Raw genomic sequence first — 23216 nt, 5'->3', positions numbered from 1 at the left:
GCACCAACACAGGAGAACCTGAGATCTACCAGTCATGCAAAGCTCTGCTTTCAAAGGTTTCCAATCCTTAGTTATAAGGCAGCAAAGAGCGTCCATCTATAATAACGGCCCCATTAAATGCAGCCCTTCTTTCCTTCAGTTCTACAACATTCCTGGCCAGAATTGCAAAAGTGGTAGAACTTTTCCTCTTGAGAATTTTCTAGGACCTTACAAACATGACCCCATTAATCCACTCAATACCCGGATGAGATAGGTAGTTGGAAGTTATTATTATTGCCACTTTCAAGATAGAAAACCTGAAGCCAAGAGAGATTAAGCAATTAGTCCAAGGTCAAATGGTGAGCTAAAGACAGACCTGGAAATGAAACAATTATCTTGTGAAATTCGACTCAAATGCACAAACTGATTGGCTAGTTACCACCACGTGCTACTATCCGGGTAGGTGCTCTCCGTGTGAAAGGACTGGCTTTTCAGCGAGATTTCTGCAGCTGCATTGGACTGAATTTGTATGGAGTGTTTTAATAGCAATGTTCAAACTGACATCAGATTTTTCCAAAATATTGTCCGAAAGAAAACACAGCTCTTTGCTCCAAATGTGGTATCCATTTTACCTAGTTCTGCTACATTTAATCATGAGCACAGTTTGGGAGGATAAAGGGTGAATTGTTCTACCACGAACTCCTGCTTCTGCTTTCTTTCCTTCAGAGATGATCTGTAGCACATGAGAAGGTTTAGGGGCATTTTGTCATTTACTCTGATGTTGAGACTAAGGAAAGATGACCATAAACTATCTCTGAACTGTACAAAATCTGGAATCCAACTACTCACCTTTGAGCTTCCCATCACTTTTCAGTCAAATACCCTTTACTCTTTCGAGCTGTACGCGTTTGACACCCGGTGAATTGTTTGAACCAAAGTTGGGAAAAGAGAAGACTTCCTGGTGAGGAATCCATGCTTTGAGCTAACAATTCCAAGGGCATGTGCACAGAAACGCGGCGTACTGGACAAAATGCCACTAATGATTCCTCTCCTCCAACTTTGGAAAAGGCCCTGCCCCTCCAAACACCTGGAGCAAATTTTTCTTTCTTTCTGCCCACCTGAGTCTTTGGTTAAAGTCAACTGCTCCGTTATCAATGTTGACTGGTTTGGGGCAACATGAGATATAAAATGTTGGAAGGAAAATAAGGCCCATTTTGTGAACTTGGTAGGAGGGCATCTACCCTTTCAGAAATGCCACGTGCCATGCTCTGACCTTGTTCCTTAAAAATTCACAGTCATCACTTTTGAACTTGTTGAATCCTGGCTTCTTCAGCTAGTTAAATCAGACTCGTGGGCCAATTCTTCTGCCATGACTTGCCAATTTCTGCGCATCCAGGAGATTTGGAACAGATCATTCTAAGAAATTCCAATTATGTGCCCTAACACAGCTTAACCTGCTCAACCTTTCCTCAGCCCCCTTGGTCCTGGGCTGATGTGGACAGCTCCTTCCAGAAACAAACTCAACTCAAGCCTACACCAGGAATGTTATGTTGCTAATGCACAGACACTGCTGCAGGGCAGGAGGGGGTGGGGATTAAGCTTATCCATTTTCTTCTTTCCAAAAATCAACACTTCGGAGGGAATCCAAAGGCAAGACAGTTCCTTCTCTGTAACGCACTTCCACCTCCTTTCTCATAAACTGAAAACATGATGCTCAGAAACCAAAGCATCTTCAATTAGAGTGTGGGGTCCAAGCCCAACATCTAGCAAAGGACTGTCTTGAGCATTTCCAACTGAAGTTATGGTGTCTTAATATTTCCTAGCTTGTTGCTGTCTTAGGATATTTCCATGGAACCCATTAAGCTGCCCTGTTTGAAGGCTGGTGAGTAGCATAGCATTATTTGCAAACAACCATGCTGTAAAATAAACTATGAAAGGCAACTGCCTTACCCAATGAACACTAAAGACTAAGGCCATGGATTGTGGCCACAGGCAAGGGCACCGATTCCCAACCAACCCCTGGCTGATTCTAATGTCTTAATTCTTCTTCCAGACCTGTGCGGCATTTGGGAGGAAAGGGGAAATGGGCCTGTCCAATGCAAAGTCTTCTGATGGCGCTTTGCCACGCGGGTATTAGTCCTTTTTCTGTTTTTCTCACCAGGCACACATTTCTTATCATACAGGTCAAGCAGGTCTTTCCTGCATTTTAAGAAGCCGGTGCTTTATTGTCCAAAACCCTTGCTCTTGAGTGCATGTGTTTTGTGGAAGTACAAGTGGTAATTACACAAGTCTTTCCTTCCCTGTCATTGGCAACAGTCACCAGGGAAATTTACAGCCCCAATATCCAGATCTGGAAACTGGTTATTAAACGTGGTCGAGGAAAACCCTGACGTGGCAAATGGCCTCCGAGCAAGCAGCAGCTCGGCAGCAGTGCTTGTGAGAGTGGCTGGGAGTTGGCAAGGGACCGTCAGTTTTGTTTCATTGAACATTTTTGCTATTTCTGATGTTACCACTACTTATCGTTATCATTCCCATTTGTTTAGAATACATTATGTGGCTGGCATTACATTAAGTGGCCACTTGATCCTTGTTTTTTTTTTTTTTTTTTTTTTTTTAATAATCTTCTGGGAATGTTTTATAATCTTAGGATAAGGAAACAAACACAGAGAGGCCACGTAACCAGCCCAGGGTCGTTGGTCTGGGACGTGGTGGAGTCAGGGTTTTAACACTTCCAGAGGCTTTGAACTCAGGTATGATCAAGAGTCAGGCAGGAACACACCGGGTGAAGCTGGCCAGGGGTAGCCTTTCAGAGAATAAGGAGGACAACGGAGAAATGGCAAGTGTATCTAACACTTCCCCAGGTTCCCAGGCTCCACGCTTACCTCTGCTGTCCTGCCAAAACATTCGGCGGCCTAGCTCTGGCCAGAAATATCTGAAGCCCAAATTCATCCCACTAGCCCTTGTTTTTCAGTCTAATTTGAAATTTGATTCATGCTTAATGGCATTAAAAAATCTCAGGATGCCCTACCTGGTTTGACTCAGTGGATAGAGCATCGGCCTGTAGATCAAAGGGTCCCGGATTCAATTCCAGTCAAGGGCACGTACCTCGATTACAGGCTCCTCTGGCCCAAGCCCTGCCCAGGGCGCGTGCAGGAGGCAACCAATCAATGTGTTTCTCTCACATCGATGTTTCTCTCCGTCTTTCCCTCTCTTTCACTCTCTCTAAAAATCAATAGAAAAATATACTCAGGTGAGGATTAAAAAAAAAAAAATCTCAGGATAACCTTTTAAAATGAGATATAACATACAGAGAGAAAAATAAACAAATCTTGAAAATATCACTTGATGAATTTTCCAGAACTGAACAAAGCCATATAACCAACTTCCTGGGACAAGCATCACAATAGTGCCAGCATCCCAGACACTCTTTGCCCTCTTCCCAGGCATTAACATCTAGAAGGTTAGCCACTGTCCTCACTTCTAACCCCACAGATGAACTTGGTCTGCTTCTGGGCCTTGTATGCATAGATTATATAGTATGTCCTCTGTGTTCACCTGCTTTCACCTAACTTCATGGGAGATCCATCCATGTTGTGGCATGTAGCAACCGTCTTCTCAAATCTGTTGTTTGATACATTCACGTCGATATGTTATCCCCAAGTACCTAAGGAGGAAGAGTTCCTTCTCTGAACACAGTTTCTAGAAAATGAAATAAGTCACTCTAGGACCTTGTTAGAGCTATGAAGGGACATTGATAGTTAAAAGATTTTTCTAAATATTTTCTCATTTTTCTCCTCTCACAGCCCATGTCAGGTAGTTAGGAGACATAATTCCCATTTGGTTAGACTGAGAAACAGAGGGCTCCTGCAGGTGTGCAAGCGCATGTGGTTATACAATTGAGATTTCAGCTGAGGTGCCTTGATTGCCAATATGATGCTGAGCGCACACCGTGGTGCTCCTCTCTGGGCCAAAAGGCCTTTCAAAGGAAAAATGAACCAGTCCCTAAGGTTGTTTGCTGTGTGCATTCAACGTTTCCCGCCTCAGAATTCATTTTCTTTCTTATTCCGGGATCCACCTTTCCCCTTCTTGGTCCCAAGACTGAAGAGGGGTCCATTCCTAGCAGGGAAGAGCACATGATTCCACCCCTTGGCAGAGAAACATAGGTTCTGGGGTCTCACATGCAACCTTCAGGGAGCTTGGGAATGCATTACCATGAAGGGTGCAAAACCAAGAAAAAAGAGCGAGAAGTCATTTCAATTTCTGGAACAAGCCACACCAAAAACCCACTACCTCTAAACTATTTATTGCACGAAGCCATGCATGTATATATTTATTTTTGCTCAAAGTATCTTGTGTTAGTTTTTTTTTATTCTTTTCTTCTATGGGAGGGGGGGGGACTTCCAAAATAAAAAATCCTGAAAGATACATTTATTTAAATCCTCACATTTCTCCTCCCCAATTCAAGGAGCCATAGCATCCTTATCCAGTGAGTGGCAGCTATGTAGACATGGAGGTTTTGTCTTGAATTTATGCAAAGTTGCTCTCCTGAGTTTTCCCTAAGTGAAGTCACTGTGTTGACACAGACAACGTCTGTTTTGAAACCATAGAAATGTTGGCTTTGCCTTGTACTTGGGAAAGGGTCTATACCACCCACATCCACCGTTCCTGCCATAGATGCTCACATAACCTAGCCCGGGAAGTCAAGGCTAAGGGAGGCAAAGATATTGTCAAGGGGTAGGGGGAACTTGTCCAAACAACAGAGCTCAAACAGTCTTTGTCCAAAGGCTTTTGGAATTTCTTGCTCTCTAGCCAGTGTATCACCTACACTCGCCACAGAGTGACAGAGATTTATTCATTCATCTCTGCACGTTAGAAACCCATCATGTGGGGGAGGGGGAGAGTAACTGCAGTGGAGACTCCTGACAGCATGCCTCAGCCAGGTGATCAAGGCCAGGACTCACGCCGAGAGTGCCTGCGCCTGAGATGATGTGGTGAGGAGGGTGCTTTACCGCTGTGGTCCTCCTCCCATAAACCAAACCCCAGTCTAGTCACGAGAAAAAGATCAGACAAATCCCAGAAGATGGGCAACCTATGATAAACCAGACCCGTGCTCCTCAAAAACATCAAGTTCTTCCAAACAAAGGTGGTGTGAGAAACTCACAGCCAAGAGGAGCCTACGGAGGCATGGCAACTAGGTGTGGTGTGGTCCCTGGGTGAGATCCTGGAACCGGAAGAGGACATTAGGTAAGACTCAGGGAATCTGAGTGAAGTGTGGACTTTAGTGAATGACCATGCATCAGTGGTGCTTTCATTGGTGAGCCCTTACTAACGAAAGGTCTAAATAACAGAGGGAACGGTACGTGTGGGCAGGGGGAGCTTATCTAAGAACTCTCTGCACTACCTGATCCATTTTTTGAAAATCTAAGACTATTCTAAAAATAAAGTCTACTAAAAAAATGATGTTTATTTAAAAGTCCATCACTGGATTTCTGTTACTGCAGGAGGCTTTCCTAAAATTCAGAGACCCCAATGGGTCCTTGCAATGATTTTAGGTAGTTCACATACAGTCTTAAACAACCCTGAACCACGTGGTTAAATGTTCCTTCAGCGATCACTTCTGAGTCCTGATTCAGTAAGAAAGAGGGATTCCCCATTTAGCCCTGGAAACACTCCTCTAACCATTGCCAGCCTCCCCTTTAGCAAAGAGAAATCTTCAGGCTCCGAACTTTGTCCTAGTTATTTTATTGTTCTTATATTTGGTGGTGTCTGTGTACTAAAAATTATCCTACTTTCTCATTTCTGATAGTGGTATTTCTTTACATAAAGTAAACTTATTAAAATAAAAATGTGAGCCCGTTTTGTTTTTAAAAATTACTTACCTCCAACAACATACCGTCTTCAGATACATTTAAAAAAAAACAGGAAAGTGGTATTCTAATGACTGAGGATGGGACCCTGTGGCCAACAGCATTCCGCCCACACCCCTCAGCAGGGCACTCCAGCCCTTTCCCACCTGGGGACACCTGTCCAGTCTCTTGTCCCAGATGCTCCACCCTGCAAACCCAAGGATGCTAGGAGGTCCGAGGTGCTGATGCCCAGGGCTCAGAAGAAATCAGAGGGACCCATGGATAGCAAGCTTAAATCCATGTACAGCTTTGTCTGGACTCTCTTTCACAGGTGGCTTCATTTCCATTGGGATCCCTGGCCATTGTCCCATCATATGAGTCAGCTGTGGTATTGATGAAGCAACCAATTCCTTTAGCTCCTATGAGCTCTATAGGTGTGTTAGAGACCAAACCTACTCTAGGGAAGCCCTGCTGGGTGGGTGTGGCGAGCCTGCACAGCCATGGCATACTCAGCCCCAGGGCGCCTTAAGTGCCACGCCAGCTCAGCCAGGTTCAGTGAAAGATTAGAAAAGACAGACAAGAGAATGAAAGCTGGGTCTCAGCGGGACGCTGCCTCTCTGATGGAGGGACAGCGCCATGGACTACAAGCCGTGTATTTTATAGCAGATGCCAGGAGGCAAAGTAAGGGCATGGTCAAGATGTTTACAACATTCTCGTGGGTTTTTATCCTACTCAATTACATGCACCTGATCAGGCTTTGTTTACTTGCAGCCTATATCACTTAGGCACGTGGGGTCACATGTTCGGACCATAGGTTCAAGCTTACAACTATAGCTGTTGGCTATAATTGTGCTGGGAGGGCTCTGCCCTCCAAGCTGGGACTTGCACATGGCCATGAGAGGACTGTGCCCTCTCATTAGTCCAAGGCTTGAACCTGTCCAAACTCTGTAGCCGCTCTCCACAGGTGGGTACCAGTGGGATCTGAACCCCAGCCCCATACGTTCCCTCCCATCTGAACTGGGGCCCGATGCATCCCCGAAGCGGAGGAGCTTGCTGAGCTCTAGGTCCAAAACCTGACTCCACCACACGGGCCATCTAGGGCAGTGGTCGGCAAACTGCGGCTTTGTTGACCAATGAGATTGCTGACCACTGACCTAGACTCTTAATTCCAATAATTACAGGCTATTGTTGTTACTTGTGATTAAGCCCCTATCCCAGAGGTTGGCAAACTCATTAGTCAACAGAGCCAAATATCAACAGTACAATGATTGAAATTTCTTTTGAGAGCCAAATTTTTTAAACTTAAACTTCTAACGCCACTTCTTCAAAATAGACTCACCCAGGCCATGGTATTTTGTGGAAGAGCCACACTCAAGGGGCCAAAGAGCCGCATGTGGCTCGCGAGCCGCAGTTTGCCGACCACGGATCTAGGGGAACTTTGTGAGACATGTAAGCTCCCTGGACCCCCTCTTCCTTGTGGGTGAGAATAATAATAGTTCCTACATCCTGGGGTTACATTGATGGTAAATGAGTTCACATAAGCACAGCACTTACCACAACGCTGGTACCATGGAAGTCCTCTATCAACACCCGCTGTTGCTGGTCATCTCTGTGGTCCCCACTCTCCTCACTGTCAAATGTGGGGCCTGGCAGTGCCCACCTCTTGGGACTGTTGTCAGGAATAAACGAGCCGATGAACATTAGTCCTCAATGCTGTGGTCTGGCTCCTAGCAAATGCTCACGTTCAGTCATGTTGGTCCATATTTACTTATTAGAGTAGGATTATTCATATGGATTAGTAATTCCAAGAATTAGAATATCTCTCAGTCATTTGCAACAGCAGTTCATAGATACTAGGAGTAGTCAAGGTTGATTTGCAAGGTCAGAACCGCGGGGGCACCCAAATCAAATCTGTATGGCAGGACTAGCTATTGCTCCTTCCTGCCCAGCGTTCATGTCCTCTCTTCTAGAAGACAGCCCATTTCCCGCTTTGGAAACTGCCCCTCCCACATCCATTAGGCCTGTCAATCAATAGGCCTCACACTCCCAACTCCCTTGAATAAGGTGATTGGATGCATGATCCAAAATGAGTGAAAGGCTTGGGCTGATGGGTAGTAGAGCCCAGCAGTGTGGGCCGGAACCTTTCTTACCAGGAGGACTGGTTGTGGACAGGGTGGCAGAGGCCCCATCTGGCCAGCTGGGTTTACAGAATCAGGCCTGAAAGCAAGCGCTGCTTTAGGAAGTTCTACGAGGTAAGAAATTCTTGTCCAACCAAAGTTCTTTTTCCACAAAGAGGCAATATAATGAAATGGGCAAACGGCTTTGTAGGTTGCCCCAAAATGTGCCTGAGAGGATCTCACACCCGGTGGCTTGGAGTCTATAAAGCATAGAAACCAAAGGATATTTTCCCTGTGTTGTCAAGGGCCAAACGGTGAGAATTCTGTCCCATCCTCTCCTCCACAGGGCGCCCCCAGGGACACAGATTCCTATTTCAGGAGCTCTGGGGACAGTCTTGGATGGCAATGAATTTACCATGTACGTGTGGATCAGTCACTTCTGACGAGACCTCAGTTGCCCCACCTGTGAAATGAGGCTCTCTAACATACATTCTAGCTCCGATAATCGATTACTCTTTGATTTCAATAAAGTTAAGAATTGGTAACTCATTTCCTGACACATAATTCAAACCTTTAAAGAAATCAGCAGCTGGTTCTCCATTGTGACCCACAGGTGGGCTGCGAAGGCTGGTGAGCCCTTTTGGGGATGATTTTCGGTATTTTTCTGCATGATTTTGTGTGAGAACACAAGTAATGACAGGGCTAGCTATTACTTCTGCCTGCCCAGCGTTCTTGTTCCTCTCTTCTAGAAGACAGCCCATTTCCCCCATTTGGAAACTGCCCCTCCCACATCCACTAGGCCTCACCCTTCCAATTCCCTTAATAAGGCGATTGGATGCATGATCCAAATGAGCCAGTGAGAGTCTCTTTAGGGGGCTGATAGGGATGTTGGGGAGAGAGGGGCTCTCCTCTAAAACCCAAAGCTGTTGGCAGTCAACTTTGCCACCAAGTGAAGAGAACCTAGCAGAGTGGCGTCAAGCCCATGGAAAGTGCAGAGGACACAGGGAGAAGAGGCAGAATGGAGAGAGAGGGGGGCAGAGGGAGAGAGATGAAAAGGGAAGCATTGAGAGAGACAGGCAGAAAGGGAAGAGGGAGGGAAAGAAGATGGGAGGTACCGCCAATGACTCAATTTTTTAATATGAACCTCTAGATCCAGCTATGCATAAAAGGGAAATTTATGCCTTGGCTGTTCATAACTCCCCTTTTCCTTTTTTTATTTTTCTTCAAGTGCATAGGTTCTTCAAATTGGGACCCAAGAAAATGAGAAACCACCACAACTGGAGCATTTATTAGAGATGGAATGAACTCACTTCAGAAAGAAACAAAGTTTATTTGATGAATATAAATAAGGCGATCAGCACAAAGTACTTCTCATACACATGGTAACAAATTTATGAACTGTACAGACCTTGTACGTTGTACTTCTACTAGACACGAGGTTACAATGACTGGCTAATACATGCCCACTGGTAGTTTCTGAGGGTTCCTTAGTTTTATTTATTTATTTATTTCATATCGAAGTCCATAATCACATGGTCAATATCACAACCCACATGCCACTCACTTGAAGAAATATTACAAGAAGCACTATCAAACAAGGGTCTCTGGGAAGTAGATACACTGACCCCTGGCAGCATTCAAACGCCACTCAACACAAAAACTTCTCAGATAGAACTTATGTCAACACATTGGAGGTCTCGTCATAAACACTGTTTAAAAGTAAATCGAAACCCGCTTTCAAATGAAAGTTGACACGCTGTTCACGTGCATACTGGATACACAAAAATCATTAAATACAAAAATTGAGACTGTACATGGAAATCAAATCGGGCATAAAGGCCAAGTCTGCTTTTGCACAAAGCAAGAAGACCAACTTCTCCCAAATGGTAGCCTCAGCTTCTCTTTCTTCCAACTTCATTAGGATTGGGGGGACCTGCTAAAGTTCGTGCAAAGGAAAGAGCTTCCCAACATCACAGTGTTTATTGTAAACCCAGAGACTATTTTTAATATGTGAAAAGGGAAATTTTTTGTAACCCCCAAATATCAGGAATATTACAAGAAATGGGAAAAGATGCTATGTTAGAAAAATTAAAATTTTCAGGGACTAAATGACATGCCCCCATAAATGTAGGATCAATAATATTGTTAATTAACAAAAGTGGGGCAAAAAATGATCCCCCAGACAATAGCTGTGACAAAATTGGCACATACTTAGAAAGAGCTAACTCTACACACGTTTGGTTGCTTTTTCTGTTTCAAGGACCCCATTTTCTGTCGTGGGTTTCCTGCTTCCTACTTCAAGTTTTCAGTTGCAGAGTTCAGGTCGGGACTTGGCTGTAAGAGATAGCAAGGACCTCCTGGGTGAGGATATCCACGCTGTTCATGGGGGCATGTTTGTGGCCTGGGCTCTCAGTGCAACATTGTGTGAACACGTGCTAAATACACTTGCAAAGAACTCTGCTCACTTTTCCAATCAAGACCTACATCCCTTTGATAAAGGACAGATTTTTTAAACATGAATGTATTTGGATGGTTTATGCAACACAGAAGCTTTACAGAGCTCACTATACTTACAGGGACGAAGCCAGAAGCAAGAAACCTGCTTGAATCTATGACACCTCATGCACCGAGAATGAACAGTGCAACCCAGTTTCATCTTTCCTGACAAACGGGGTAGCCTGTCTTTTAAATATCTCTATGGCTCATGGGAGAGGTCCAGTTGGTTGCACCAACATTTGAAAAAGTAATAATAACGACTAAATTCAATGCAAGATTCAGAAACATCGGTTTAGAATCCTTTTCACAGCAGTAAAGAAAGACAACTATATTTATTAAGGCCACTCATGCTTAAATTCACTGTCCTTTAAAAATGCAGATTTTAATCTTCCACTTGCATACACGTGGAAGGGTTTCTTCCATTGACAAAAAAAAAAAAAAATGGATCAATACAAGAGCTGCACATGTTTGCCAGACTTGGTCATGAGCTTTATGAAGTTATAACACTTTATTTTTTTTTTTATCTTCAGAGGAAACAGTAGGAGTTTAATTCTCCTTAGTACCATGTCACTGTATGTAAAAGACCTCAAAATTTGGTCTCTTTCCCTGGCATGTGCTTTAAATAACGACTGTACCCACAAACATGTTGTGTAGAGCTATATACAGATACACAGCTTTTGTGATTATTTCTCATTCATCAATGTTTTCATGTTTGATGCTGAAAATGCTTTGGAATCCATGTTGGAGACTTTAAAAAAAAAAAATTGAGAAATGACCCTTCATTTACAGAAGATCTAAGCTTACATTGTTTGCACAGCATTTGGATCTTGAAATGTAAATGAGTCCCAGCTTCTTCATGGAGACCTGTACGTACGGGAATAATAAGAGTCTGAGGCTCAGCCACACCCCAGCTACGGGGTGCGTGGACCACGGCACAGAAATGTGCAGGTGCCTCAGGCTTTTGCCACTCTCCAGTACAGTGACAGGGCAGATAAAATCATGAATGACCAATTTAGATGTGCCATGCATTGTCAGAGACACACACCACATTCTCATAAGGCGATTTCTTGGCAAGTATTAGTGGTTTAAAAAATTGATTTCATTTCCAACCTGGCCCAGAGGTAACTACTGGTTATACCATCAAAATGTGGTTCTTCAAACAGCGAATTAAAGAAATAGAGGAGGGTAAAGGCTCGCCATTTTTTGGTGTTTTGGTTTGTCAAACACTCCATGCACCTTGATATACAAACACTGCCAACACCACTCACTCACAGAACTCATCCTTTTTGAAAATCTAATGCATTCCGAATGATCTCTCAGACTGAACAGGCAGAAAAGCTGGAGATGAAGCTTGTTGTCCAAGAGAAGCAGCATCCACAGTTAACAAAATCCCACGGAGTTGAAATTTATCCAATGATGTTGATGTAACAAAAAGTTATCAAATAATGATATTCAGAAGAGATGATCACATATTTAATGCCCAAATCCTGACCAAAAATAAAAATAAAAAAAAATGGAGGATCTACCCTTTTCCTCCTCTGCCACATTCTTCCTTTCCAACATATGAAACGACATGGGATGATGAAGGGACGATCAGGTGGAACGGAACCGTGCTCAGCAATGGAAGGGAGACTCCTTTTCAGTCCTGATGAGCATTCCACGTGGTGATGGACAGGGGCGTGAGCCGCACGGCAATGGATTATCAAAATATTGCTGCAGAGCTGCGATTTCCCTTTAGTCAGCCCTTCTGATAGCTGCAACAAGAAAGCACATCACTTAGCATCCCGGGGACTGTCGGTGATATTGGAGCCCATCCTGCCTGGGGCTCCCCACCTCCACCCCTGCACCGACCCTCCTCCACTCTCTAGGGTTGGGGTTGGTTGCAATTGGTGAGGAGAGGGGTTAGCAATGAGGAGGAAGCATATAGGAAGGATAAAGTGAACAGAAAGTTAAATTATGTCCTGCAAACACATCTGAGAAAGAGCCCCTTTCAAAACATGTCACATGTAGGTCTCAGATATCTCCTGATACGCAAAAAGAAATGAAAAGGAAACGTTTCAGTGGTTATTTCGATGTGATCAAATTATGTGCCAATTTTTCTCTCTCTACACTTGTCTACAATGAGTATGTTTTTTTTTTTTTGGTTTTGTTTTGTTATTTATTTAACGGGACTTTATAGAGATTAGAGAGTTAAAGATGGTTAAGACCCCAGAAAACTTAACATTCACTTACAAACCATGTGCAACCACTTAAAAGAACACAGGATTCGGAGATTCCGCATCCAGGGATAGAGCCAGAACTGATACACCAATGTGCATAGCAGCATTATTCACAAAAGGTGGAAACAACTTGCGAGTGTCCGTCAACAGATGAATGGCTAAACAGAAAGTGGTAATGTGGAATACTGTTTGGCCCTAAGAGGAAAAGAAGTTCTGACACAGGCTACAGCATGGATGAACCTTGAAGACATGCTAAGTGAAATAAGCTGGCACCAAAGGACAAATACTGTGTGATTCTACTTACATGAAATATCCGGAAGAGACAAAGTCACAGACGCAGAAAATAGAGGAGAGGGTCCCGGGGCTCCAGGGGAGGGACAGGAGGGGCTGTTGCTGAGTGGGTACAGGTTTTCTGTTTGGGGTAATAAGAAAGTGCTGGAGAGGGATGGTAGCGTTGGTTGTACAACTCGGCATGTGTACTTAACGCTACTGAATTGCTCACTTTCAATTGGTTAAAATGGTAAATTTTATGTAACTTTTACCACAATAAAAACATATTTAAAAAAAATATTGAGCCCAGCTGGCGTGGCTCAATGGTTGAGCGTCGACCTATGAACCAGGAGATCACGGTTTGATTCCCATTCAGGGCACATGCCCGGGTTGTGGGATCGATCCCCAGTGTGGGTTGTGCAGGAGGCAGCCAATCAATGATTTTCTCTCTCCCTTTCCCTTACTTTCTGAAGTCAATAAAAAAATTATATATTTTTTAAAAAAGAATATTGACATCTCCTTAAATAGAGCAGAATGTGGCACAGTTGGCTTTCATCCCCACATCTCAAGGCCTGTGTGTCAGCTTAAACCCAGCCCTAAATGCCACCTGCCACCATGCATTGGCACTGCTCACACCCTGGGAGCAGGTATCCAGAGAACCTTCACTTTTCTCACTGTCCCCAGGAGAGGCCCTGAGTGTGGGATACACTGCAGCCGGAGAAGAAGTAGCGCAGGGGGGAGAGGAGAGGACCATCCCGCATCGACCCTTCAGATGATGGCTTTCTTCCCCGCTGATGCTCAGCTTTGTGTGCCTGCCTCATTATCATTCACATATGGCCTTTGAATACTTTGGGAGTTTCCGGGCATATGGCAATAGTGCAGCTATCTGGGGAATATGGTGGGGCGGGGAAAGATCAAACAGGCGCACACACTCACACACGTGTGAGCCATTCTTTATACGCGGCCTGAGCTGTCTGATTTGGTGGTTGGTGCTTCTCAGGCCACACTGACGAATGAGCGCGCCAAAGATGCCCGTGTCCGCCCAGGTAGGCTGCTATCCCAAGCCACCATTAAACGGTGCTAATGAAGTATGTGGCTTGGATAAACTCTGCTCATTCAGACTCTGAGGAGTTTGGTGTAACCCTTCTGGTTAAGAAACTTGAATCAGAGCAAAAAAAAAAAAAAAAAAAAAATGACTTTTGCAGAGCCAGAAAGCTAGGGAGTTCCTAGAGCAGATCATATTACTCATTCTGGCACATAAAGTCTCTGCAAACTCCGTATGAAAATTGTAAGTCAGAGCACGCTTTCGGCTCCATGAGCTGTGCATAGCTCTAATTCTTTTGTGCATTAAGCATTTCTTAATCATCCCTTTAAAAGGCTGACCAATATATTAAAAGGGCAGGTGATTAAAAGGTAGAGAGAAACCGAAGTAGTACGAAAATGCACCGGTCGTATTTAACCGATGGGGAAATGAGTGAAAAATAATTACAGTGAATGTCCGATGTCCTTGATGTTTTTCCAAGATAAAATAGCAAAGAACAAGCGTTTATTCAGTTGAGAGAAGATGTCCAGCTGCGTAACAGGTCACAAGGCAAAACACAGTGCCTTGCAACCGCGGTGCAGTGTTTGGGGGTGCGGCTTGTGCTGCAGAAAAGAGGAGTCTCCAACAGTGTTGCGCCTCCTTCAGTCAGACAACCCGTTTGCCAGGAGGCCTAAATGGATTTGAGAGAAAAAGCTCCAGTGACGTCGCCAGCAGCTGGACACACAGATGATTCCTGGTTGAGGGACAAACACGCATATGCTTTTAAAAAGATGTTAAAAGGAGGTGAACTGGGCAGCCACCAACCAAGAGGCAATCTCTGGCCAGACCTCCCTCACCTGGAGGGCCACACAGGCCCAACCTGTCCCCACGCATCCTCTTTTGCAGCGCCCAACTCTGCATCCTCCTCGGTGCAGCCAGTGGTGCTATTTCCATAATGGCACTGACTTCATCTTCATTCCAGGTTTACAGCCCTCATTTCCAATCCCGTTGCCTCGGGATGGAGGATGGAGGGTGGACTTGGACCATGCAGGCCAGGGCCACCTGGCCCCTCTCTCTCCAGCACCACCTCCATGTCCCACCTCTGCTGAACCTGCATCTGCAGGCCTAATGCTTCCCTTTCTCACACCTCACAACCTTTCCTTTCTGTCTGACATGCATTGACGCCAACCCTTGACCCGACCCATCCCTACTTTTGCGTCCATCTCAGCTTAGATGTCGTGTCTTCCCTAGAGGCCTTTCCTGACCCTCGTGCGTGTAGGATGCAGCACAGGAAGTCTCCCACATGCTGCACTGTCCCCTTCTGGCGACTTGTCTAGACTTTTATTGACCAACATGACAGCCACTGGCCACATGCAGCGACTCCGCCCTTGGAATACGGCCAGTCCAAATTGAGGTGTGCTGTGAGTGTGAAATCACCCAGGGTTTAGAAGATTTAATATGAAATTAGTTTTTAATACTGATTTTGAATGAATATAAATCAACATATTAAATTTTAGCTTTAGTAGGAATATCATTTTTGTGTAAATTTCATGTTAAAATGGCATTTTGGATGTACTGGATCAAAGTAAATATATTATTATAATTAATTGTACCCCTTATTACTCTTGTTAATGTGGCTGTCGTTTTGTGGCTCAGACGTGGCTTGCATTATATTTCTATTGACAGCACTGGTCTGGGCTCGACAAGGGCCAGGGCAGGCCAGCCTCGCTCAGTTAGGGTCCCCTGTGCCTTGCACAGTTCATGGACTGGAACAAGCTGATTCCCTCTTCCTTCCCCACGTATCAGAGAGCACCTAGAGTAGGCAGAATCCTAACATCACCCCCTGGCCAAAGACTTCCTGCTCTTTCCCTGGCATCCGGACTGTGAATATCCCATACCAGGATCATGCCACCTGACAAATGTTAAGGCTACTAATCACTTAACTAAATTAATCAAAATAGAGGTGATCTGAGTGTGCCTCCTTTAATCACAGGAGCCCTGTAGTAGCAGAGACATTTCTCGCATTGGTAGCAGAAGGCAAAGTCAGAGCCTTTCCTGGAGGGACATGCTGTGCTGAGATGGAGGGAGCCACGAGGCAAGGACTGGAGCATGTACTGCAGGAGCTGAGGGCAGCCCCCCGCCCACAGCCAGCGAGGAAACAGGACCTCAGTCCCACCACCACAAGGAACTGAGTTCTGCCAACAACCTGAATGGGCGTAAAGGCGGGCACTTCCCTGCAGCCTCCAGGTTCAAATCCACCTGGCTAACACCTTGACTTTCACTTTATGAGACTACAGAGACAACCCAGGGGAGCCTGGCTGGTCTTCTGACCTACAGAACTGTCAGATAACCCATGGGCATTCTTTTAAGTCATTAATTTTGTGGTGATGTTGTTATGCAGCAGAAAAAGCTAACACAGCTCTTCACTCTATTGGACAATGTGCGTGGTGCCAGGGAGGTAAAAAAGACAAAATCTCTGCCCCCATGGAGCCTGTATTTTGGGGAGGAAGAGAGACAACAAATAGATGCACAGATAAATAAAAGCACGAGGATTTTAAAAACTTGTGACTTGAAGGAAATGAATAGAGAGCTGTGATAGGGATGCTTAGAATTTATTCAGCGACTACATGACCATCATGAGGTAGATATCTATTTCATTATATGGAGAGATAGCCACCATTTTTTCAGTGAAAAGGGATTACAATTCTACTTGTGTAATTCAACCTTGCATCAACACACACATAAACACTTTCAAGAGTAGGTAGAAGGGTATTGTTAATAATGATCTCTGGGTGGTGTTTTTAAATTTTCTTCTTTAAATTGTTATTGTTGTTGTTGCACTGTTTGGATATTTTAAACCAAAGAATGTGTAACTGGTGTCACAGGAAAATAGAAGGCTATTTCCATTGTGAAAAAGATTGACTTGGTTCTTCTGAAGGGAGCCCTGTAGTTGGTATTCTGGGTGGGGGTGTGTATGAGGGTGGGGTGGGTGTGGGTGTAGGGTTGCATGTGGGGGTGGGGGTGCATGTGGGTGTGGGGGTGCCAAGTGGGGGTAGGGGTGAGCTGAGCCCAGCAGTGAGATTCCGCCCCCGGACCAGCACCCCCAGGAGAGCAGGCTATAAATGTGTGGTGTCTCACAAATATGCCTTCAGACTGTTTTTCTTTGGAATAAAGACACCTGCCCGATTATGGCTTTCTTCTCCTGGCCATTCAGTAGTGATTTGCAGAAACAGGCTGGGAGAAAGGGGTCTTTGGTAAACACGGAGGGGTTAAAGGGGAAACTGTTTAATAACAGTAGTAAAACGCGGGCTATTTTTGACATCTGGGTTAATGTCCATTACGCTCCATGTGCTTTCCAAATGTGTGCACTGTGCCCCAGGTACAAAAACAGACACCCATTCACCATGGCCTGGACGCCCCGACCCTGCACATGGTGCCCACATAAAAGCAAGCCCCGGATAGGCTAATTAGCAGGGGTCTGAAGAGGCACGCTCTCGCGCTGGGGCAGCGGGCATTGTGCAGAGCAGCTCCACTAAGTGACTCTGTGCACAGGAAAACCCAATAGAGTCATTTCTGCTTAAAAAAAAATAAATATATATATATATGTATAACTACATCTGTGTTATTACTTAACATCTTTTAAAACGGGCCGGAATGGGTTTCCCATTTTCCTCATGAAGATTTATTTATTATTGTTGTGATCAAAGTGGCAACAAATTATGTTAAATCATTTAATTTTCTTGATAGGAGCAACCACCTTGAAGCCATAATTCAAAAATATGAGTGGAGAGCAGCATTTTACCTTGCGAGTGGCCTCCTACAGCTCCACAGGGCAATAAAATGTAACACTTCAGAGCCCAATGCTTGGGGGCGGGGCGGCCCAGCAAGCCTGGGCTCTGAATTGCAAACTGCTGTTTGGGATGAGAGCTTGAGGGTGGGCAACTGAGGGACTCCAGACTTCATCTTTGGTTTCTGTCTGCTGGCGCAACTACTTGCAGTATTTTATTAATTTATAGATTTTAAAATTTTTATTTATTGATGAGAGAGAGAGAGAGAAAGAGAGAGAGAGAGAAAGAGAGAGGAAGAGAGGGAGAGAGAGAGAAACATGGATTTGTTTTTTGGCTTATTTATGCAATGGTTGGTTGACTCTTACATGTGCCCTGACGGGGGATGGAACCCACAACCTTGGAGTATTTGGATGACACTCTAACCAACTGAGCTACCAGGCCAGGGCCACCACAGTGTTTTAAATGAAGGAAATCAGATGGGCACACACTGCCGAGTGTCCTTGGGATTTATTTTTGACATCACTGTGGTCAGAATTACTCGTGGCTAATGTTTAGTGCATGCTCTCTGCCACGGCGCTCTGTGCTTTCTCGTGAATTATTTCAAATCAGCTGGATGACACCATGACACCAACCTTGTTGCTAGTCTGGAGCAGATACGGCCACTGAAGCTTAAGGAAACTGAACGCTTTGGGTAAAATTCCCACCTTCCTGGCATCTGACTGAACCCACATCTCCTCCATCCAGAGCCCATTCTCTCTACCACGAGGATTCTCGAAACCTTGGTCTTCCGTGTTCTTTTCACAAAAGTACATTTTTTAAAAGCCTTGGTCTTTTGTAAGCTATCCATAACACCTGCCACATTTAATTAATATTTCTCTTTAAAATATCTTTTCCAAAAACTGAAATTTCCTTTCTATGAAAGATTTACTTAATACCATAATGGTGCCAGTATTTACCGACTAGACATTCTAATAACTGCACAGCTACTGAAATGAAAGTGCTTGCCCACCCAACACCTAAAACTATCCCCTGCGGGCGTGCAGCGCCCTGCCTGCCCTGGGCCCTGCCTTGGAGACCGTGCCCCTGCCCAGCGGTGACCTTCTCCAGCGGCTGCACCTGGCATGGGTCAGCTGGGCTTGCCCATAACTTGGGCTGCCAGCCACCCCAGCAGCACCTCAGGAGACAGTTTCAGCTCGGCGACTATGGACCGGGCTCTTTTCTTCTCAAGGGCAGAGACAGCAGAAGTGAAAATCAGAAGTCTGCCACCCAACATCAGCGTTAGGTATTCCATGTCACTTTGAAAACATGGGTTGAGAGGAAATGTGCTTTTAGTTGTAATTTTTTCTTAAAATAACACCTTCTTTAGCCTGAGAGACTGCCCACAAGCCAAAGGTGTTTGTCATTCTACTCTCAGATTTCTCAATCTTGGTCCTGTGGACCCTTGGGGCTGGACGGTTCTTTGTTGTGGATGCTGGCCTGTGCATTATAGGATGTGTAGCAGCATCCCTGGCCTCTGTTCATTAGAAGCCAGTAGCATCACCCCTTGCCCAATCATGACAATAAAAACTGTCTCCAAATATTGCCAAATATCCCCTGTGGGACAAAATCACACCCAGTTGAGAACCACTGTTCTATTTTTTTTTTTTTTGTATTTAATTGGTTGATTGGGCTGTTTTAAATATAATTATATTTTAATAAGATGTATTTGCATACATGCCTCTACCAACCTGTATAAGATACAAATAATTTGCAGACAGAAAGCTCAATTTCTAAGCTGCCATCATATTATTTCAGACACGGCTGCAGAGATTTAAATGTCCTGTGGAAATAGTTACAACCTAAGCAATAAAAACAATAAAAATGTACAACGTATCTGACATAAAATAGAAATGCCACAATCCTGAGATAGCAAGACACCTAAGACACTGGCTGAGCTAAGTGAAAAGGTAAAATCTAGTTTAAATTTATAGCATTCCTTCAGTGTCCCTCCAGGAGTTTGGCATTTTGCCAGGGTTCCTTGTTAAAAATTTGTTAAACGTGTTTGGCATTAATGCAAACACAAAGTGGTCATTTGTTACAAATTCTATTGGAATGCATTCATTTAAGGCAATGAAGTAGTTACTAGAAAAGAAAAAAAATGTTCATTAAGTACATTTTAAAAATACAATGATGTATGCAGTGTGTAACTGTGGCGCCCTCGTGGCTATATAAATCGCTGACAGAATAACCACACATTGTGTTTAGTTTGAAATTGGAATCTTTTAAACATAACTGATAGAACAAAAACTGGTTTTGTTTGTTGTCAAAACCGATGTTAGTCTTTCTTTTCTGAACTAGTTAAAATAACCAAAAGTTTGGCATACAATTTCTAACATCTCAAATCAGTGAAACGTATAGGTTAGTTAAAATAATGCTTTGGGAATCTTTGGGGGGTGCAGCGAATGACATGGGAGACAGGGCTGATTCAACAAACAGAACACCCGCCCCAGAGAGGGGAAAATGCCTGAGTCATCTGGGAGAACCCCCAGGAGAACCCCACTCGGGCGGGCCCATACCTCAGCGCTCTCATCTGTTGTCTCAGGTTATTAGGTTACCTGCAGAGGGAAAACCATCTGCTTTCATCACGGAGACAATGGAATCCTATGAGCAAATACCCTAAACCTGGTGTATAGAATGTCCACCTTCCTGGCCCACCCTGAGTCCACACAAAGGAATTATTGCTGAGTCATGGTGACTCCTCAGCTCCTGACTCAAGGATTCTGAGCTCAGCTTTGGGAGAAAAGGGGCTATTTGACATCACCACAGGGCCCCTAACTGCTTGCTAAAAGTTGATCCTTAAGGTGAATAGGAAACTCACACTTCACAAGACTATTCAGAAATTACTCACAGCTTTCTCCTTACCCCTCCCACCCCATTCAGACATACTTCTTGCCCTGAGAATGTCCAGATAATAGAATCCCAGTGGTTTGGGAGCCCCCAGCCCAAATCCCCACAGCCCCTGAGCCGCTGGCCTCTTCTGCCATCTGAGGTGTGTATTAATTACCAGGCTGCCCCGGAAGGGGATGGAAGCAGGGTCTCTGGGTCCCAAGCTCTTGAAAACATTCTCTAGTTGAAGGGTAGAAACCTTCTCTAGCCAAACTTAGACAACACCTCGCACCCTGCACGTGGCCTGGAGGAGTTTGCCCTTTCCCTTCACATATGCCATACAGAACCAAGAAGCAAGGAGTCAAAGACCAGGGGGAAAACACTTAGCTCCGGAAGCAACGGGATACGAAAGGTAAGAAACACACCTGCACATTGCAGAGCACGCCCTGGTGTTCCACCAGAAGAGGGGTGGGCTCTCTCTTAGAAAAGGGATACAGAAATAGGTGGCTGTTCCAAACATGATGAAAGTATACGGCCCAGTGAACCCATCATTAGGGCCTTGCCCTTGTCTTGGGAAAGGTCTGTGTACTCAAGGCGTTCGAGGTGTAAGCCCCATTAGCTTCATGACAAACCTGTCTGCCTGAAATTAAAGCTGATTTTCGAGACAGCATTTTCACATTCAAATGAGAATAACATGAAACCCATTTCAGTTCCCTTAACTGGAAACCATTCAATGCTAGAATGAGCGCACCAGACAAGGGCGTCTCTGAGGCCTGGGTGCTAAGAAAGCTTCCTGGGCAAGAACGAGATGCCCCTCCTGGGAAAAGGAGCCGGCGAGGCGTTTTGGAGAATGTGAGACATGAAGGCACAATCTGACATCTCAAGTTTGCCGACCAGAAGTGACTGGGAGGACAAGTGTTTACAACAGGATCTTCCTAGAGCCAATAATGGCAATTAGTCCCCAGGATTTGAAGGCGCCCTTCCCGCCTCACCTCACTCAGTGGAATGCCATTTACTCTTGGGCCAGGGACTAATTAGGGGTCTCTTTTGAAGATCAAGGTTTTGCGATCCCTGCTTCTTAATAACATGGTTTGCCTGTCGGCCACCTGGGTCCAGGCGAGACCTCCCTTTCCCCCCTCCCCAAACAACAGGCACTGCCTTAGGCCAGGAGCAAGTGTGGGCAGGAAAGCATACATCCAGGCGGTGAGCAATTTAACCTCTTCCCCACCAAGGTCCTGCAGCCTGGGGTTGGCTGGGCTGCCTAGAAATGGAGGCAGTTGGCCTGGTTTCTCAGGCAGGGCTGGCGGGCTGCGAGGCATGCAGAGAAACCGCGGGCAAGGTGCAAACGCCAGGCAGCTGCTTTCTTGTATAGAAGAGAGGCAGGAAGACCACTTTTCCAGACGAGTGGTAAGTCAAGGGGCTCTTTCCTTTTGCTTCTTCACCTTGGGCCGTTTCCAGAACGAATGTTAAATGTGACTGGCTGAGGAAGGCTGCAGGCAGAGGGGGAGGACACTCAAGTGCACCTTCTGGAGCCCTGGTCTACCTGTCACCAGACCAAGATGCTGAGGCGCCGGCCTCTGTGGACCTCTGGTCAGGGCCATGGCTTTGCTGTGAGGAGGCTGGGCTGGCTGCTATGCTCTTTAAGACATGGCGGGGCGGGCGCAGGGAAGGGGGCAGGCCAAAAAAGCAGGAAAAGTAAGCTGCAAAGAATTAAAATTGTAACAACTTGGGCAAAGTACAAACAGCCAGCGAGGTCGGTCCTTTGGCTGTTGACACACTCTGGCCTGGGTCAGTTGTGGTCACTAAACCCATTAGCGCTCCGATGTGGCAACAGCGAATGCAGCAAGTTCAATGTGTTTTTGTTTAATTTCTAAATGCTGGGTGCACGCCGGCAATGATGGCTGGGGAAGGCAGGCAACCTCACTGCTATAAACACAGTCATCATTGTCAGCAATCTGAAAATCATTTTTTAAACTATTTATTTCTGGCAGATAGGGGCTGCACGGAGTTTTGCATTTGATTAACTGTGCTTTAATTTTAACATGCTTCAAACTTTTTTTTGTGTTTTCTAAGCAACCACCAAATCAGAGTTTCCTGCAACAAAAGGAACTGGCCTTCTTGGGGGAGGAGGAGACTCCCTGGGTAGGTGGAAAGGGAAAAGGAAAATGTGCAAACACAAACCGGCAACCAGCTGAGGGAAGTCAGGCTCTTTAGAGAATTCAGGGCCTCTGAGTCTTATGAGCCCCAATTCACACACACCTGAAAATAAAGGAGTGGAAAAAGCTACCCCATTTTGCTCTGTAGAACTGGATGTGAAATGGGTTCTTAAAGGGACACAAAGGCAAATTCATAGTTTTTATATTGTCTTTGAACTATGTTTTTTAAAAGTATGAGAATCAATCTTTCTTTCCTTCTTCCCTCTCTTCTTCTCTCCCTCCCACAATGTTTAAAGCATCTACCAGGAACCATGCTAAGTCCTTGGGACTGTGGTTGAATGAGACAGGCACTAGCTCTGACTTCATGGAATACACGTCTAGTGAGCATGGAGGACAGGGGTGGGGAACCTTTTTTCTGCCAAGGGCCATTTGGATATTGATAAAATCACTCCCAGGCCA

At 45.0% G+C, this 23216-nt stretch overlaps 1 protein-coding gene across 11 annotated transcripts in view; it reads right to left on the bottom strand.

Annotated features, from left to right (window-relative positions):
- Positions 1-9252: 9252 nt before the first annotated feature.
- The window catches only part of ERC2 (ELKS/RAB6-interacting/CAST family member 2), a 909167-nt gene continuing 895203 nt past the window's right edge, over positions 9253-23216 (bottom strand). For 8 of the 11 annotated variants that reach the window (XM_080676097.1, XM_080676102.1, XM_080676099.1 and 5 more), the window contains one exon: positions 9253-12192. In XM_080676097.1, coding sequence (XP_080532223.1) covers positions 11845-12192 — 348 coding nt within the window. In that variant the 3' untranslated portion in view covers positions 9253-11844. The remainder of the gene's footprint in view (positions 12193-23216) is intronic. The other 3 variants (XM_080676095.1, XR_013960983.1, XR_013960984.1) reach the window with 3 other exon arrangements.

The sequence above is a fragment of the Plecotus auritus genome (genome assembly GCF_963455305.1).
Source record: "Plecotus auritus genome assembly, chromosome: 6".
NCBI lineage: Eukaryota > Metazoa > Chordata > Mammalia > Chiroptera > Vespertilionidae > Plecotus > Plecotus auritus.
This window is presented reverse-complemented; position numbering and strand designations above follow the sequence as displayed.